Source organism: Equus caballus, chromosome 19, assembly GCF_041296265.1.
Source record: "Equus caballus isolate H_3958 breed thoroughbred chromosome 19, TB-T2T, whole genome shotgun sequence".
Lineage (NCBI taxonomy): Eukaryota > Metazoa > Chordata > Mammalia > Perissodactyla > Equidae > Equus > Equus caballus.
Window position 1 is genome coordinate 40,617,357 of NC_091702.1, and position 18,926 is coordinate 40,636,282.

The 18,926-nt window shown below is 36.2% G+C and overlaps 1 protein-coding gene across 4 annotated transcripts in view; it reads left to right on the plus strand.

The window, feature by feature from the left end:
• Window positions 1-18,926, plus strand: part of OPA1 (OPA1 mitochondrial dynamin like GTPase) — an 84,802-nt gene that overhangs the window by 1,195 nt on the left and 64,681 nt on the right. For 2 of the 4 annotated variants that reach the window (XM_005601891.4, XM_003363363.5), the window contains exons 2-6: window positions 5,933-6,251; window positions 6,907-7,003; window positions 8,913-9,020; window positions 9,804-9,857; window positions 10,552-10,619. In XM_005601891.4, coding sequence (XP_005601948.1) covers window positions 5,933-6,251; window positions 6,907-7,003; window positions 8,913-9,020; window positions 9,804-9,857; window positions 10,552-10,619 — 646 coding nt within the window. The remainder of the gene's footprint in view (window positions 1-5,932; window positions 6,252-6,906; window positions 7,004-8,912; window positions 9,021-9,803; window positions 9,858-10,551; window positions 10,620-18,926) is intronic. The other 2 variants (XM_005601892.4, XM_001500454.7) reach the window with 1 other exon arrangement.

Consider the following 18,926-nt stretch of genomic DNA (forward strand, 5'->3'; position numbering starts at 1 on the left):
GTTATTGTTGCCCTGGCCTGGTCTAATCCTACGTAGAAAAATCATAGAAGTCTTTTCATTCTATGGCTTACTGTTTGCATTTTAATATGATTACATTTTACTTTATCTTTACATGTAGTTATGTTCTAATATCCTTAGATACCTTCAGGTTTAATTCATTGTTGCAGGCATTTGATAAGAAGTAATACGCATCGAGCAAGGTTGGAAAAACTTGGTTTTCCTGAATTAGCCTCTAAACACCTGTCTTGAATTTTTTTTCACAACGTTTTAAGTGGTGTAGATAATTTCTAGTGTTTATAAGGAATGGAATCCATTTGTTTTATGAAGGTTAACTGGAGTCTAAATTCAGAACTGGATGGTATACAATAGTTATAGTTTTAGTCAACTAGAATAATTAATTATTTTTAATCTCGTGGAATTTTAATTTAGGAGTAAATCCACAACTCCCGATAGTCAAGTAAGTTATTTACTACCTTTTTATTTCTACTCCTCAGTATTTACTGGGGAAACATATCTAATTTTCTTTAAATAAAAAGAGAAAAGACTTTGCAGAAAATAGCATACTTTGTAGGACAAATTAAGATATAGGAAAAACTTTAAAAATTGAGTTCAAAAACAAACGGATTGATAACTGATACTCGTTTATTCAGTTGTGTGCTTTTGGCCTAAATTGTTTCTGAAGTTACTATGGATGCCGTAGAATCATGGTTAAAAGTGTCTTATGTTTATAGCACAGTTTAGCTACCTGCAGTAGTAGAGATGTCGAAGCTCAGAAGCCCCAAGCTCTGGAGTTTGTCTTTCGCTGTAGTTCCTCTGCATGGTATGAAGGAGTACATTTAAAAATTCCTATTTTTTAATGGATAGGAACATAAACTTTTTTGACATACATATCTAATACATGTTCATAGACGTGTAAGAAGACCATTGACCAACATTTGTTTAGGTGTAATAAATATTTGTGTGAAATGATTGAAAAAGAATTACATATTATCTAACCGTATAGTGGTAGAGGAGAGAAAATAGATGATTTCTGAGGTGGGGAAAGCCTTGTTTTGCTTCACATTTGATTTTTAGTTTGGCTGAATATAGAAGTCTATATTCAAAATCTTTTTCTCTCAAAACTGTGAGGCTCCTTTGTTACTACTACAAACCATCAAGACAATCTGATTTTTGCATGTTTGTGGGTAGACTGTTTTGCCCATCATGGAAGCTTTTAGACGTTGGCTTTCTCTTAAATTTCTCAAGGCTTTGTCCAGATGTAGGTCTTTTTCCCCCTCTACTCTTCTGCTTGGTACTCACTCGGCCTTTCTGTTAAAAAGAATCTTTAGTTCTGGGAAATTTTTCTTATTTCTTTATTTTCTTCCTTTCGTTTTTCCTGTTCTTTTCTTTTTAGATGCCCATTAGGTGAATATTCTTCTTCTTAAATTGATTCTGTATGTCTGTGATTTCCAAAATGTGATCTGTGCCCATCAACTGTTAAAAAAAAAAAAAAAAGTGTGCATGGACTGCAAAATGTGTATGTGCACACTTATTTTTAAATTATATATGTGTGTACATCTGTACTAATTATTTGCATTATAAATCTACCCTAACATAATCTTGAAGGATGAGATACAAAAAATCCTGTATCTAGAAGCTTTGGTACTTTCTTTCTGAATCCCAGTGGATCATTTTTTGCACCGTTTAGGATTCATTCCGCACACACACCCACACCCACACCCACTCTAGGTACTGCTTTTCTGAGTCACTTCACTTTTCTCTCGTGGTTTCCACCTTTTTTCTTTATGTTCTAAATTCTGGAGAATTTCCTTAATTCATTTTCTGGTGGTGCTATTCTTTTTTTTTTTGGCCATTATGGCTTTAATTTCCATGCACTCCTTTTTAACATTTATTAAACTCTTAAAGGACATGTTTAATTCTAAAACTTTGTATTTGTTTGTGAAACTTTGTTCTTTGTTTGCTATTTTTAATAACAACCTGCTTTTATTTTGTATCTACAATATCTTTAGGAAGCCTCCTGAGAATATTAATTAGAATTTCATCTCTCTGCTTTTTCCAGGATTAATAATGTTGTTTATCTTGGTCCTCATTTCTGGTGTTCTACAAGAGTCTGGTTATCTAATCATATTTAAACATGAAGAACTAATGATTGACGTAGATGCCTTGTGGCTTACCCCTGAAGAGAAGGCTGATTTTGCAAGCTGTGTTGTAGGTGTGTGATGTAAACCTAGCAGGCTTCATTTTAGGGCTTTCAGAGAGTGGGCAGGTGATCTGATCTTGTTACAAATGCCAGTATTGTTGGGACTCACTCTGGAAAGGACCACAGCCCCCCTGCACACGCGTGCGCACACTCAGCCACTCTGGGGCCTTAGCTCTTGCCTGCCAGATTGCTCAGTCTCTGGGCAAGTGTTGCTGTTAATACTCAGCTACATTGGAATGGGGTGAACGTGCTTCAGTAAATCTCAATTTCTTCTCCTCTTTTTGCTCTCTTACTTGTGTCTCAAGAGGACCCTGTTGTGAAAAATAGTCTCTCCTGTGTGAGCGTCATCATGAATTAGAAGCTCTAGGAGTAATTCTTGACGATGCCCTTCCAAGTACTAGGATTTTGCTTTGAGTCAGTTGTCTTCTATCAGTAGACGAATTGAAGAACATTTTACATGTAGTTCCTGACTTGGATTACCATACGGTCTGTCCCTGTCCCCACCCACAGCTATCGCCACCTCCTCTGTGGAAATAGGAATTTTAGGGGGTTAGAAGTGAAAAAGAAAGGAAGTAATGAAAAGCCAAACATCTTAGGGATGTGACCACTCAGGCTTGGAGTTCATCTGTTTAGATATATATTTGGTTTTAATTCCTTCTAAAAAAAGCCAACAACTTTTTAGGGTTAAAAGACCATCCATTCATAAATTAGTGGAGGTTAGCGCAATTAATGGTAAGCAAAATAGACAGGATCCTGGCCTGATGAAGATTACAGTTTACGGATAGAGACAAACATTAATCCAGTAATAACATTACAGGCACACCTTGGAGATGTTGCAGGTTCCAGACCACCGTGATAGAGCAAATATCACAGTAAAGCGAGTCACACGAATTTTTTGGTTTCCCAGTGCATATAAAAGTTATGTTTACATTATACTATGGTCTGTTAAGTGTGAAGTAGCATTATGTTTACAAAAACAATGTACACTCCTTAATTAAAAACACTATTGCTAAAAAATGCTAACCATCATCTGGGCCTTCAGCGAGTCATAATCTTTTTGCTGCTGGAGGATCTTGCCTTGATGTTGATGGCTGCTGACTGATCAGGGTGATGCTTGCTGAAGGTTGGGGTGGCTGTGGCAATTTCTTAAAATAAGACATCAGTGAAGTTTGCCCCGTCGATGGACTCTTCCTTTAATCAAGATTTTTCTGTAGTGTGCGATGCTGTTTAATAGCATTTACCCAGAGCAGAACTTCTTTCAAAATTGGATCCAGTCCTCTCAAAGCCTGCTGCTGCTTTATCAACTAAGTTTATTTAGTATTCTAAATACTTTGTTGTCATTTCAACAGTCTTCACAGCATCTTCACCAGGAATAGATTCGAGCTCAAGAAACCACTTTCTTTGCTCATCTGTAAGAAGCAACTCCTCATCTATTAAAGTTTTATCATGAGATTGCAGCAATTCAGTCACGTCTTCTGGCTCCACTTTTTCTTTTTGGCGAGGAAGATTGGCCCTGAGCTAACATCTGTGACCATCTTTCTCTATTTTGTGTGTGGGAGGGACGCTGCCACAGCAGAGCTTGATGAGTGGTGTGTAGGTCTGCACCCGGAATCTGAACCCATAAACCCCAGGCCGCTGAAGCAGAGCACGCAAACTTAACCATTATGCTACTGGGCCAGCCCCTCGACTTCTAATTCTAGTTCTCTTGCTGTTTCCACCACAACTGGAGTTACTTCCTGCATTGACATCTTGAAAAAAAAAAGTCATCCATGAGGGTTGGAATCAACTTCTAAACTCCTGTTAATGTTGATGTTTTGACCTTTTCCCATGAATCACAAGTGTTCTTAATGGCATCTAAAATAGTGAATCCTTTCTAGAATGTTTTCAATTTACTTTGCCCAGATCCATCAGAGGAATCACTTTCCATGGCAGCTATAGCTTTATGAATTGTATTTCCATACCCTTCTCCCTATCTGGAATTTCTTTCCCAATTTTTGACTCTTTACTTCTCACCTGACTAGTAAGTTTTACTTTTTCTGGGAAATTTCCACTGACCACTTCAACCCTTAGGGATCACTTGCTTTCTTGTGAACTCTTGTACCACTTAACTGTCTCTACTGCTCCTTTGACATAGAGGCATTTGTCGTGTTATTAATTTTCATGTGTGTGTGATCGCTGGGACAGAGTCCATTTTGAGGCTAAGATAAGGACTTTGCTTTTTATATTTGCTGAGTTTGAGATCAGGTGAATTTAATTTCTTGTTTAATAAAAGAAGGCAGGAACTTACTTTTTATACGATGAGGGAAATAATAATTTATCTTGGAAGCAGAGCTTTAAAAAAAAAGTGCAGAATGTTTACCAACTTCTAAAAAGAGGATCAGTGTTTTGGGGACCAGAAGAACCTTTACATGTAGAATTGTAAATGAGCAGTGTGCCTAAACCTGCGATGTGTTTTTCTCCTACTGAGTCCCATTTTTCTCAGGTTGCCTGAGTTGGAGGGTTCCTGTAGAGTCTTGAATCAGAGCAAGGCCTAGTGTTATCCTCGGGGTTCCAGAGCAGCTGGCAAGTGCTCCAAAATGTCACCTCAGCCTCCTATCTGCGGTTGCACCTGTTTGTACATCCACTGCTTCTCACACCCTACCCACTGGTGTCTCTTGTGGAAACAGTTTGGCCTTTATTGTCAGACTGATCTGAGTTTCATTCCCTTTTCCACTGTTTACTAGTCATTCTACCGTAGGCAAGGCACAGTTTAAAAAGCAAATTGGTAAAATAAGGGTAGTTACCTTACTGGGTTTTTCTGAGAGTTAACAGTAGCATTTGTGAAAACATCTAGCGTAACACCTGGCACTTAAGTACCCCTTTTTCCCCCACTATCCTTCACAATGTTGTTCTGTGGTCCTTGGTTCCTTTTACTTAAGAAGTTTCTAGTCCTCTGTAATTAAATGAATTAATATTTTAAAGCCACTTAGAACCAGGCCTGACCCATTAAGCCCTCTGAATGTGTGTTGAACAAGATAAATAATCAGGCATATAGTTGTTGGTAAACTTTCATTCTCTGCCAGGAAGGAGAAGAGGGAAGAGCTGAGACAGTAGTGTGCACCTTTAGATTTTCTTCTTTTTTTTTTTTTTGCTACTTGCACCTGCCTGTGGAGCCAGGTGCCTGAGGGTGTTAACGATTTTTCCTTAATTTCCATCCCTGAGCTCTCTCAGGGTTGTGAGACATAGACGACAGGGCGAAGAACAGCTGTTCTCAGCTGCTGGAATTTTTGTGCTTGAAAGCAAAAGTTTGAATGCATTTTGCTTTCAACTTCTACTTGCAGTGAAGAGCAGTTAATAAAGTAAGCGTCCCCCATTTTCTTTCCAGTGTCAGTTCCTGGGGCCGGGATCGTAGCCCACGCACAGTAAATTAGAGGAGGCTCTGGAGTCCTGCCTGTATTCCTTGTATCCGTGTGCACTTGGGCAAGTTGCTTCTGTCTCGGTGCCACCTTTCCTCCTTGGTAGAGTGAGGATAGTAGTGGTACTTTGATCATAGGATCCTTAGCAGGATTAAATGAGGTAGCACGTGCTGCAGGAGTGCCTGGTGCCTGGTAAATGGTTAGTGAGTGTGAGCTGTTGAATGACATGGTGTGGTTGGTCCCGTGTGCTTTCCCTGTAGGATATTGCTCTTTCTAGATCACTTCCTTTGCATTGTTGCCCTCTCTGATCTTTGTCCTCTACTCCTTTTTCTTTCAGTGAGGTCTGCCAATCCTTAGTGAAACACAGCTCTGGAATGAAAGGAAGCTTATCACTACAGAAACTGCATCTGGTTTCCCGAAGTATCTATCATTCACATCATCCTACCCTAAAGCTTCAAAGACCCCAGTTCAGGACCTCATTTCAGCAGTTCTCCTCTCTAACTAACCTTCCTTTACGTAAATTGAAACTTTCTCCAATTAAATATGGCTACCAGCCCCGCAGGAATTTCTGGCCAGCGAGATTAGCTGCAAGACTCTTAAAACTTCGATATCTCATACTAGGATCTGCGGTTGGGGGCGGCTATACGGCCAAAAAGGTGAGTTTGACCTTCCTACTGCTTTTCCAATTATTCCAGCATGATTATTTTAAGGTTTTGTAATGTAAGTCATTTTTCTTTAGTGCAGTAGAATATAATCAGATGTTTAAATGTTTATTGTGTCTCTGCTATGTGTTAAGTAGTCTTCATGGTGCTGATAGGAACATCTGAATTTTAGTTAGAATTATAGGAGATAAAAATGGCCTAGTGGAAGGAGCACTGGGCTGGGAGCGAGAGCACCCAGGTTTGATTTTCAGCTTTGCCATTTGGTAGCGCTGACAGGAAAGTGAAGGGGTGTGCCCACGCAACCACTTCTAGGAAGCTCTGGGACCAGAGGCAAGGTGTCCTGACCTGGGTCTGCCTTCCTTTTCTTCCAGTGTTGTTTAAAGCCAAATCATGGAACCTGTTTGAAATAGGAATATATTTTGAATTTTTACATTTTCCATGTTTAATAGAGGAACATTTGCATGTTTTATAAACTTGCCTGCTAATTTGTTTTTAGAAGAGCTGAGGCCACTTTGTTTCTAAAAGTTTTGAACAGAATACATCGCTCTTAGTAGATTAGCATGTTTTAATTAAATAAATTAAAAAGTTTTTCTTGGTCTTTTTATGTGACTTTCAGAGCATTTGATTGGCATACTCTCTTATCTTTTAGACTTTCGATCAGTGGAAAGATATGATCCCTGACCTTAGTGACTATAAGTGGATTGTGCCTGACATCGTGTGGGAGATTGATGAGTATATCGATTTAGGTTTGTATCATCAATGTTAAAATACTTTTTTTGGTCATATATTTAGAAAAGAGAAATAGTTGTGTTGAGATAGTTTTTTAATTCATGAATTTAATGTTTTGTAGTTTTATTTTAATGATAAAAGTAGTAGAATATCAAAGAAAAAATTTGTAAGAAAAAAAAGTATTCACTAGTCCTTCACTTTAACACAGCCGCCACTCCCCTTATGGAGTATTTTCTTTTAATTGTACTTATTCTAGGGGCCAGCCCTGTGGCATAGTGGTTAAGTTTGGTGCACTCCACTTTGGTGGCCTGGGTTGGTGGGTTTGGATCCCAGGTGCAGCCCTACACCACTCATCAGCCATGCTGTGGCGGCAGCCCATGTATAAAATAGAAGAAGATTGGCACAGATGTTACCTCAGGAAAAAAAAAGTAAAAAATGAAATTATATGGTCATAGTGAACATACACTTCAATATGTTGTCTTTTACTCCCTAAGACATTTGTCAGCATTTCCCGTACTGCCAAGCAGCCTTCCCAGACATCATGTTCAGTGTTGTGTGCCACCCAGAACAGATGACTCGTGACCCACCTAACTAGCTCTTTTTGATTGGATACCTTGGTTACCTCCATTTTTTGTAACCAGGTTCCTTAAAAGTCTGCTAATGTCCAGAGTAGTTTCTCCCCATTGTCAGCCACTGTCCCCCGCTTCTAACCAAAGGTAGGTGAGAAAAAAGTTTATTTGGTAGCCATCATTGCCAGTAAGTCATGGTGACCTTTATTTATTTATTTATTTTGGATGAAATTATTTTCCTCAGTCTCTTTTTTTACATTTTGTCTAATTTCTTAGTTTAGGTGTATCTGGGGGTGGAATCAATCTCTCCATGCACTTGTTCACAGCACTTTCTTAAAGATTAGACCATGCTGCATTGAGAAAGGTATTTGCAGGAAAAGCACTCTTTCAGATTATTTTTCTAATATTCATGAAGGGAGCTAATTTTTTTTTTTTTTTTTGCCAGTCCCACAGTGTAGTGGCTGAGAGCCTGGATTCTGAAGCTAGACTGACTAGGCTTAAACCCTGACTCTCCCATGTCTCCACTGTGTGCTCAGGTCCCATTATGTCACCTCTGTGCCTCCGTTCCTCATCTGTAAAATGGGGTTGATGATAACGAGTTTGTAGAGTTACTCTGAAGCTTAAGCAAGCTAGTGCTCTTGTAGCACTTAGAATAAGAGCTGACAGGTATTCTTATTTTGAGAATATTTATATGTTTTGTTCTTCTTCAGAGAAAATTAGAAAAACCTTTCTTGATTCAGAAGACCCTGTAACGTTGTACCAGACTTTGACACGATTGTTGAGTGTTTCTAAACAGAAATAAATACTTTGACCGTGCTATAAATAAAGCTAGCAAAAATAAAATAGAAGCTGGCCTGGGCTCTTAGATTTTATTTCCGGTTGGTAACAGGTGTGAATCTTCTGAGAGACTATGAAAGGAGGGAGAAAAGTAATGGAATGCTGTTCTTGAACTTGAACTGGGATTGTGTCGTGTTTTTTTGGTTCAGGTCAGGTGCTATTGTGATGTTTTTCTCTTGTTCCTTTGATTCTTTGCCTCTTTGCTGCAGCTTGTCCCAGAAAGCACCTGTGATCCTAGTCCACTGTGCGCATTGACACAGTGCTTCTTTCTCAAGGCATTTAACTTGTAAATCAAAAGTATCCATCTAAGACATATGTTTGGTGAATCTTTTTAAAAAAATGGCATGGCTTGTAGAATATCAGAATAGCACATTGTTTCAGATATATGTAGCGGTTGTAGTTGTAATAGGGAGAAAAATGGAAAAATACTTTGAATTTATATATGATGATTATTTAAATTTGATGAATGTCTTAATAGTCAAATTCTTATTTTGAGAATATGTTTTTTTATTTTCTCCAGAGAAAATTAGAAAAGCCCTTCCTAATTCAGAGGACCTTGCAAAGTTGGCACCCGATTTTGACAAGATTGTTGAAAGCCTCAGCTTATTGAAGGACTTTTTCACCACAGGTAAGGAAGGACCTATGTTTGATCTCATTTAAAATATCAGGAACCACAGAGGAAAAATAATTAGATGTATTCATTTGTTTATTCCCATCTTTTAATTGAAAACGTTTAGTACAAATGGACGACAGGTTTTTGAAAAGAAGATTAACACTTAAGTTTTGTTGTTCTGTGATTTTACATTTTTTTATGCTTTTTTTGGTGAGGAAGATTGGCCCTGAGCTGACATCTTTTGCCAGTCTTCCTCTTTTTTTTTCCTCCACAAAGCCCCAGTACATAGTTGTATATCTTAGTTGTACGTCCTTCTAGTTCATCTGTGTGGGACACTGCCTCAGCGTGGCTTCATGAGCGGTGCTAGGTCTGTGCCCAGGATCCAAACTGGCAAACGCCAGGTTGCCAAAGTGGAATGCATGAACTTAACAACTACGCCACCAGGCCAGCCTCTGTGGTGATTTTAATTTTTGTTTAGCCCAATAAAATGAAAATATGCAAGAGCTTAAACTTGGCTTTAGTCTTTAGTCAGTCAGGGAAGAAATATCACTTGTTCTTGACAAGTAGATGAGACTTCCTATGTGTTTGCTTTTCATAATTAGTTAGAGCCAATTTGGTGATTTAAGAACAAATTTAATTATGATGGACCATAATAAGTAGAATTTACTAAGATTGATCCTGGTGTATTTGCCCAATTACTGCCCTATCACGATATAAATCTGAGATCTCAGACATCTTTGTTTGCTCATTCCTGTTAAATTTTACATTTCTATTTCCCTTTTTGCTGATTTTTCACAGGTCACAAATTGGTTAGTGAAGTCATAGGAGCTTCTGACCTACTTCTCTTGTTAGGTGTGTAAACAGACATTTTTGCTGACCTTTAACATGCCTTTTAAATGCTTCTAATAAACTAGTTGCAAATAAAATTGCAGACCAAATTTATAATACTGCTTATGCTGAATTTTAAAACCCCAGAACTATATTGGGCAAATTCATTCTTCTCTAGGTGGAAATAATAAAATAATTATTTTGTGGTAAAACTAAAATTCCTAAATATATGTATCTATATTATAAGATTAAAGCTATTAAAAAGAAAGTTTGCTTAACCAAAATATTTTCTTGAAATTTATCTGATTGTTTTCAATAATTAAAATGAAAAGTAATTTTAGTTTGTCTCATCTGTCCTGTCATAGTTGACATTTTAAATTTGATTTTTCACTGTATGTAGTCTGTAATGGTGGTGGTATATGGCCAAACTGTAAGTACTCTCATGTAAAATAATCCTTACCAAAGATTGTCTTATTTTTTTATTGCAATTTTCAGTGACATTTTAGAAAATAGGTTAGACATGTGTTACAGTTTTTCTAAATTTTCTGCATAGGTTACCAGTATGTTCCTTAAAATAGGGATAGTTTTCCAAAAAGTGATTTTTTTTTTTGCTCTTAAAAAATCCATTTACCTTTTAATTGCCTGGGCATAATTTGAAATTTAGTTGAGACTATTGATATCACTGGAGGATTTAAAGGATTGCATGTTTATTTTTAAGGTTCACCTGGAGAAACCGCATTTAGAGCAACAGATCCTGGATCTGAAAGTGACAAGCCTTATAGGAAGGTAAATATAAAGGCGAATTCTTCATGTAGGTAATCTTGAAAGATGTTAAGTTTTGACCTATGGAAGATCTGAAAATGGTAACATCTGAGGAGCAAACATAAAAGAGCAGCTAAGTAGACGCATTGTTAACTAATCCTGGTGCAGAATGCAAGGTACTGTGCAGCAGTTCTGGAAATAGAATTGGAGAAACCCGTTTCCTTCAAATATGTTCTGTGAAATGTTAATTTCAAGGATTGTCCCCAACAAAGGCTTTTGTTGTTAAATATGTGTGGGAAAAACTGGTAAAAATAAAATAAGCAGGCTTCTTTTCTTTTCCCTGGGATTTCTCAGTCCTTAGTATACTCGTGTGCCTTGTGAATCTCCAAGAGAAGTCAAGTGTACAGAGTTTTCCAGATTTATTTAGCAACAGAACCCTTTTCCATGAAGTATATTCTAGGGACTAGTGTTTCATGGCATATACTTAGGGGAAATATTAAGGGAATAGGAAATGGGTTATTAGGGGATAAATTGATTCTGTTACATTGCTAGTCAACAAAATTATGTACGGGATTATGTAGGGTATGTAAGTTTCAACACATGCATTAATAAAATCTGTATGAGAGTTTTTAGGAGAATCGCTGATGTAGAATAACGTATATATTGCTCTGTATTTATATTCATATGTTAACCTGACATTTTCTTAATCCTCACTCTCATCTTTTGAAATTGATTGAGATAACTGATTCCTTGAAAGTTTTTAAAAAAAATAATATCTAGATCAATAGATTTTGGGAAAAACTATTCTATGAACATTTTAAAATTAGATATGGAATATGTAGCTTTTCTTCTGAAGGTTATTATGGTTTTAATATATTGAAAGGAAATAGTTTTATCTTTATTTGGCAAGCAGGAAGAAAATAATTCCTCTGTGTAGGTTTCTGTCTCTCTCCCTCTCCTTCAACTTTGAACTTTCATGTGATATTCCAAGTTTTAATTATATGTCAAAAGATTTTTTTTCTTTTGCCTTTTAACTTGATCTTTTGGAGAAAACATATTTCAAAATGTGTGTGTGCATGTGTATATTTATGCATGTATATTTACCTCTCAACTTGACCTTTTTTGATATCTTTTCCATTGGCATTATTTTAACCAAGGGACACCCTTTATTATTCAGGCTGCTCCACAGAAAAATTTGAATAGAAATTTCACCTATTATGCACAGCTTCTGTTGAGGCAAGGCCTTAGCCCTTAATGCGGGTGAACTTAATGTGCAGAGAGGAGCTAATCTAGTGGGGAGACGGAGCCTCTGTTATAGGTACTGTAGTGTGGTGTTCGAGTGACAAGATTTCTTGTTGCCTAGATCAGTTAAGGGAGGAAGTCTGCACATCTGCTCTTCTCAGATATGGCTTTGGTGAATGAGAAACCTGTTTCAGGGCCTGACGCAGATAATTCCCTTAAAATCCTGTTAAGGTGATAAATGAATAATCAATAAATGATTTGCAATATAGAGGAAGCAAGAGACTGAATCTCCAGAAATTTAATTATATTTACAGATTTTATTTTATACAGTAGACATGAAAGCAAATATATTGCTTTATTTTATAATTTATTCCTTTGTTGTTTGAAGATAAACGCCCACATAGACTATTTCCTTTTAACTTTTCCCTAATTTATGGTGATTGTCTTGCTCATTAAAAACTCACCAATTATCATTTCCAACTGTTTGTTGGAAAGACTAAATCTAGAGTTGTGATTAAGCTGCTTTCGTTACAGGCTAAATCGAATTGTAGCAAATGCTAGTATAAAACTTTAGTATACAGAAAAACTATTTCCAGCCTCAATTAGTGGTGTTAAATTCTGTTAACATACAGCAGTATGTTTGCAAGGCTTGACGGTTACCTGTAATACTTAAGAATAATAAACCGTTCAGACAAGATGCAAATAAGCTGATTTTAAGAAACTTGTCTACAAATCGTTGGTTTATTCTCTGTGGAAGGAGAGACTTTAGCTTAGTTGTAGGCTTTGTGAAATTACTCTGAAACATCAAGTCTGAAAATGTGGGCAATAATCTTGGGCAATAATCCAAAGTTTAGCTGATACCTTTTCGACTGGTTCAGCCTGGTGTCTGAGAGCCCCAGATTTAAAATGGTGTTTCAGGGTTTGAAGCAGTCATGCCTTAGCTTAGTGGTTGTCTGGTTTGTACCAAAGTTTCTCGCTAGACCTCTATGCAAAATGTAAAAGTAAAAGTCATATTTTTAAAAAGTAGTAATAAATTAAAAACATTCCTACAACTAGAACTGAAAAAACGATTTGTCGTTTGTAGTAGGAGAACACATCTGGAGAAGTGTCGGCAAGTAGAGGAACAGTTAGAACTTTTCAGAAGTCAGCAGAAGTGAAAGTGACAGGGAGTTGAGGGAACATAGGTGTCAGACTGACGTGGGTCAGACAGAATGAACACCGCGGTGATCTGATTACCTCTGGTTCCCTGTCTGAGGTCACTGGACTTTAGGTGGCTTGGAAAGTTGTAATTGAGGTCTTCAAAAAGTCTACCAAAAGCATATATTTCCACATAATGCTGCACAGGCTAACTAAACGTCAGGTTTTTTTGACTTTGCCTGGATTTATATCCATTCAGTTTGTGGACAGTAGTTATTTATGTTGATAAAAAGTCCTGATATGTATCTTTGATAAATAAAAAATGGAAAAATACTGAATCTATTTTTTAGTAAGTGCTTTTTGTTAATCAGAAATTTTAAAACTTGTGTCTACTGGAGAAAATGTTAGAAAAAGCCCTTGGTGTGAACTGAATAATATTCTTAAGACCTAGAGACCTTCAGAACTACCTGAAGACACATTGGCAATGGGAGTAGTGAGCCTGTTTTTGTGAATTAATGGACTCATCTGATTTGTAAATCAGACTTCTGTGTATCGGTCATAATATATATAGGAGACAAGGCTACTTAGTGCATCTCCTATTTTAGATTCAGTAGGATTGTTGTGTTCTGGTGAAAATTAATTTGCTAAATGAGACATTTTATTATCTGTGCTTTTGTTCTCTCGTGTTTCTGATTGGTTGTAAACATCTCACAGAAGTAAGGAATATGGTCTTTCTACATGGTCATTCTGTAGGTGACAAGCACTCTTAGAGTTTATAGAAATTATTTGAAGGACCTTTTAAAAATCCAAATCATGAAAAATGGTATTACTGTTTTAAGTATAATTATTAAATAGTAATACGTTAATGCTCTTCCTTTCCACATGTTGCTCCAGTTCTTATTTGTGTGGCTTTATAGTTGTGTTGTACCTCCCAGCTAAAATCTCTTTGCTTTGCTCTGCCTGATGTCCACTCATCCTTAAAGCGCAGCTCAGTTGTCACCTTCATGAAGCCTTCCATCACCATTTTAGTTCCATTAATTATACTCTCAATGTTTAAAACCCTTGCCATATGAAACACTATTTATTTTGGCTTGCATTCTTACTATTTAGTGGGCTATTTCCATCACAGAAGCTCTGTCCTCAAAGCACCTGGAGTAGTGCTGAGCTCTTTAGAAAAATTAGTTGATTTAACTCAGAAGAAAGGCTAATTTAAAGGAAATAAATTAGATTGATGCCAACAAAACTGAGTCCAAAGATTTTATGTGATCTGTCTTTTTGCTCTGATTACCTGAGAATCTCCCTTGGCCTCCAGTATTTGGCAGCTGCTGGGAACAGGCACGTGGAAGCAGTACATGTACTCGGTGTTCTCACTTGAAACGAAGCCGTGCTGCTTAAGTACAGTTGCCGTTTCTGGGATTCCTCATGCAACAAATAATGCAGAAACTGTGGCAAAATGAAATTCTCACAAGCCGGCCCATCCAGTAACCACAGATACAGGAAACTTAAGTTTCCTGAGCAGCTAACAACTAGCAACTGTACTTGGTTAGTTCTCAGCCAGGAAGCCAAACCATGTGTGTCCTGGAGTGTAGTAAATGGGAAGCAGAGGAATCAGAGGAAGCCAAGAAGGGACGGTCTGCAGGGGGAAAGATGGAATGGCCAAACAGGCAACCTTATTTTATTCCTTAATAATAAGCATACTGCACTTTTATGTCATTTAAGAAACATTAAGTATAAACTGTGTACGTAACACTTTTTTAGTTAATAATTTAGAACATGGGATTTGTTAGAAATTGTAATATTGATAATAACTATTGGTAATAGACTGATTTGTTCTCTTAAAATTATTTGTAGAAATTGTCTAAATAATAAAATAGGGTATGGTATTTCTGAATTGGAGCAAGTTAAATAATCCAAGTGGAAAGCTGTCTTTCCTTCTAATAACCAATAATAAACATTTTTCAGTTTGCTATAAATATTATGAGCAGAGCTATATATTACTGGGAAGGAAAAAAATAGGAAAATGGTTCTCTTTAGTTAATCAAATAGCAGAATTACTCAAATTTGAAAAGTAGTTTAGTGGTCAGGAATATTTTTTAAATGGAAGGGGAAAGAAGATTTCACTTTCTTAAAGTTCTTTTCTGGACCCAAATTACTTTTAAAACTAATAAAACAGGAGTTAGCAAACTTTTTAAAGGGCCAGATAGTGCCTGTTTTAGGTTTGCAGGCCTTAAGGTCTCTGGGCTACTCAGCTAGCCCACCTAGTTTGCCAGCCCCTTCTCTAAAGGGTAATTTAAATATGCCTTTCAGTGTATTGGAATATTGCCTTTTCCTCTTTTAAATGTGAATTGAACCTGATGGGTCAAAGGCACTTTGAAAATAGTGAGACCTTAGTACTAACGGGATGATATTAGGTGCAGACTTTGAATCACACTGCCTGCCTTCAGATATTGCCCTTCCTACTTTCTGAGCTGTGTAACTTTGAACAAATTTCCTCTTCTTTTATAAAGGGGGGAGACTCTATTTGATAGGGTTGTTGTGAGGATTATGTAAAGCCTGTTAGCACAAGATGGGTACATAATAAAACTAAATAAATATGGATATTAGGATTCTATTGATAATGATGACAATGATCATTATTATCTTACACTTTGAATTATTTCATCAGATAACAGCATTTTAGCATTTTTGATTAATTTTCTCCCCTTAATTGTCTATGGACTCTGTTCTGGAGATTGTGAAGAATGGGAAAATGGATTGTAGGGTTGATGCGTGGCTTATTTATAGAATAAGGATTTTTTGGGAAACTCAATTTGGATTTTATGCTAGAAATTTGGCATTATTAGGTAAAAGAAGGTTGTAATTTGATTTATTCAAGCAACAAACATGTACCAATCCCAACTCGAGGTGCTGGCTGTAACATATCTAATGTGTCAGGCCTTGTTTTAGGTGCTTAGATATAAAAGCAAACAGGATTACCCTGCACTGCAGTAAATTTTTAAAATACTGTTAAAAAATATAGTGTTTTAAATTTTCTCACATATGAATGGCTTATAATTTCAACATTATTTTAAATCTTTTCTAACAGACCATTAACTTTTAGGTTATCGCAGCATTTTCAGTTGATATTTTGGTTTCTGGAGTTATCACTCATCTTCTTGATCCTACATAATTTTTTTAAAAACTAAGAACAATGTACATGAAATATGAGACTATGAGAGCTGCACTGTCAAACTGACAATAACCAGGAGATGTTAAGAGAGTATATCATTTGTAGTTGTTTACAATAACTATTTATTGATATTTATAAGTTATTACATTTTATATATAATATGTCATTTAAAAAATATGTGCTATTTCTTGAGAGAAAAATGTCTGAGCTTGGGAAAATATTTATTGAAAAAAATGTATTTTGTCCATTTAAGGAGTGTGTCTTGCACAATAGATACACATATTTCTTCCTCTTCCTTACTTTACTCGGCCTTAGCTTAGAAGCTGTGTGTCCCATCACTTGGTAATTAGGCTGAGTTTGATGCCTAAAGTTGGATAAGGGTGACCTCCTTTAGTTGGATAGTATAGAGTAAATAGTGTTTTCTGTGTCTAATTCTTGTTTTCTTCCTACTTTTTTCAGGAGGTAACAGTTATTTTCAACTATCTTCACATAACAGTGCTTCAGTACAGACTTGGAAGGAAAGTGAGGTGTCACTAGGAAAGAGGGTGTTTTCTTGTAATGTAATACATGTTAGAATATTTGCCATACAGTTTGCATATAGATGTAAGCAATGGATTAGAGAGAGGTGTTTAAGCCATAAATAGAAAAAGAAGCCTGTACCTGATGGACCAACACAGTTAAGAAATGTGGAATATTTTCTCACTGCTTTGGCATTTTATAAATTAAAATACTGGTGGTATGTTAATTAAAGCACAGGTACACTACTGTGTAAGCCAACAAAGGAAGCCTTCTTTAAAAGGGAATTGTTCTGTGAAATCTAAACACTTGGATGATTATGGTAAATGACGAAGTGAATAAAAATAAGTTCGATTACTTTTCTTTCTGCTTGATGAAAAGCAAAGGTATGAAATAATGAAAAATATGACATGAAAAATTATGGAAGGGAGCTGGCCAATCTTTTTTTTCCTTCTCCCCAAAGCCCCCAAGTACATAGTTGTATATTCTAGTTGTAGGTCCTACTGCTTGTGCTACGTGGGACGCCGCCTCAGCTGCCAAAGTGGAGCCTGTGGCCGAGTGGTTAAGTTCGCATGCTCAGCTTTGGTGGCCCAGGGTTTCACCGGTGCAGATCCTGGGCTCAGACTAGTACTGCTCATCAAGCCATGCCTAATATGTTAAAACCAAGAATCAAACAAAATAAACGCCCCCATATTATATGCTAATACTTTCCCTTAATTTGAAATGCTTTACTATAGTACTATCTTTTCTGTTTGTATTTACTTCTTTTCTGGAAAACTTTTTTGTTTATATAAGTCTTTGGGGTATATAAAGTAAACTATGTTATTAAGCCTCTTGGTGAGTCTACTAATTAAAATTTGAATATAATGTTAACTAGTATTTTATTTTAAGAGACTTTCTAATCTTATACAGAGCAAAATATTTTTGGCAGTTAATTTTAAAAAGCTCTGAAGCTATCTGAAACTCTTAATTTAGATTATTTTAATGAGTGTTAGTTTCCCTAACTTGTTTATTTTTATATCTTGGTAAAAATGGAGCCTGTTGTTCTCCCTGAACACTATTGTGCAAATTAAATAGTGACCTCAATCATTGGAACTTTACCTAGTTAGGTTTCTAATTGAGAAAATATTAGGCTTTGGCATTGCCAATTCTTAGATGTCTTTTCTCTCACATTTCTCAAGGTCAGTTATCTAATAGGCCAGCAGTTAAAAATATTGTACTGAAAATGGCATGTATTTTAGTTCTTGCTACATGTGAATATGTTGTGAGTGATAAAAATTGCACCAGATTAACCTTTCGTGATTATTAAATGGAATGAATTTTAAACACAGAAAGGTGATTATTTTGTGCATAGGTCCAAACTGGGTTTGGTTTCATTTTTAAGTTTCATATTAACTATATTTCTCCATATCTTAATTATGTTCCTTTATAGTGCTTTTGCTTTAGTAATTGATATATTCTTGTTTATTTTTTGAGAGGCTATCTTTACTTAATGTCAAAACAGCTGATAAAAAGTGATAATTCAGTCAAACCTTGATGTTGTATAAAATTAAAACAGTACCTAAAACATTTTTTAATCTGCAAAAAAACCCCCTAAATTTTAGTCAAATAAGCTTGTGTGCATAGGCATGTAAAATATATGAATTAATGTAAAACCTTGATTAACTTGATGCTCGAAAACTCAAATTGATAGTTTTGAGGGACTGTAATCTTAAATTGAAGACGTCAGATGTCAAGAAAAAATGTTTAAGAATAATAATTTAATAAGTAAGTAAGCTATGATGTATCCCTTTCAGTCCTATGGGAATTATGGTTGAAAATTAAAAGATTTAGGCCTGAAAGATCAAGACTGTGCAAAAAATGTTTTCCTTTCTTCCCCATATGTATCAAGTCAGGAGCATACACTCGTTGGTATTGGCAATTCAAAGCTAAGGTTTGAAGTGTTTGTTTTCTTGACTTTCCTGTGACGAGGAAATTCAGTTAACGACAGCGCTGCAGCACCGCCTTCCTTGAGCATCCCAGTTAGTCTAGGCTTACTACATGTCGATATTATATATCTGGCTTGTTTTATTCAGCAAACAGTTACTTACTGCATTTGCCTTTTCACTTTATAAACTATGTTGTTTTATATTTCTGAGACATCTAATTTTCCTCAGGGGAAAAATGGAAATGTGGTACAGAGCGCAATTATACAGTGGCTCTACAGGTCCGTAAATGAGTTTCCATTTTTGTTATAAGCCATTCATTCCTTCCTAACTTGCATCTAT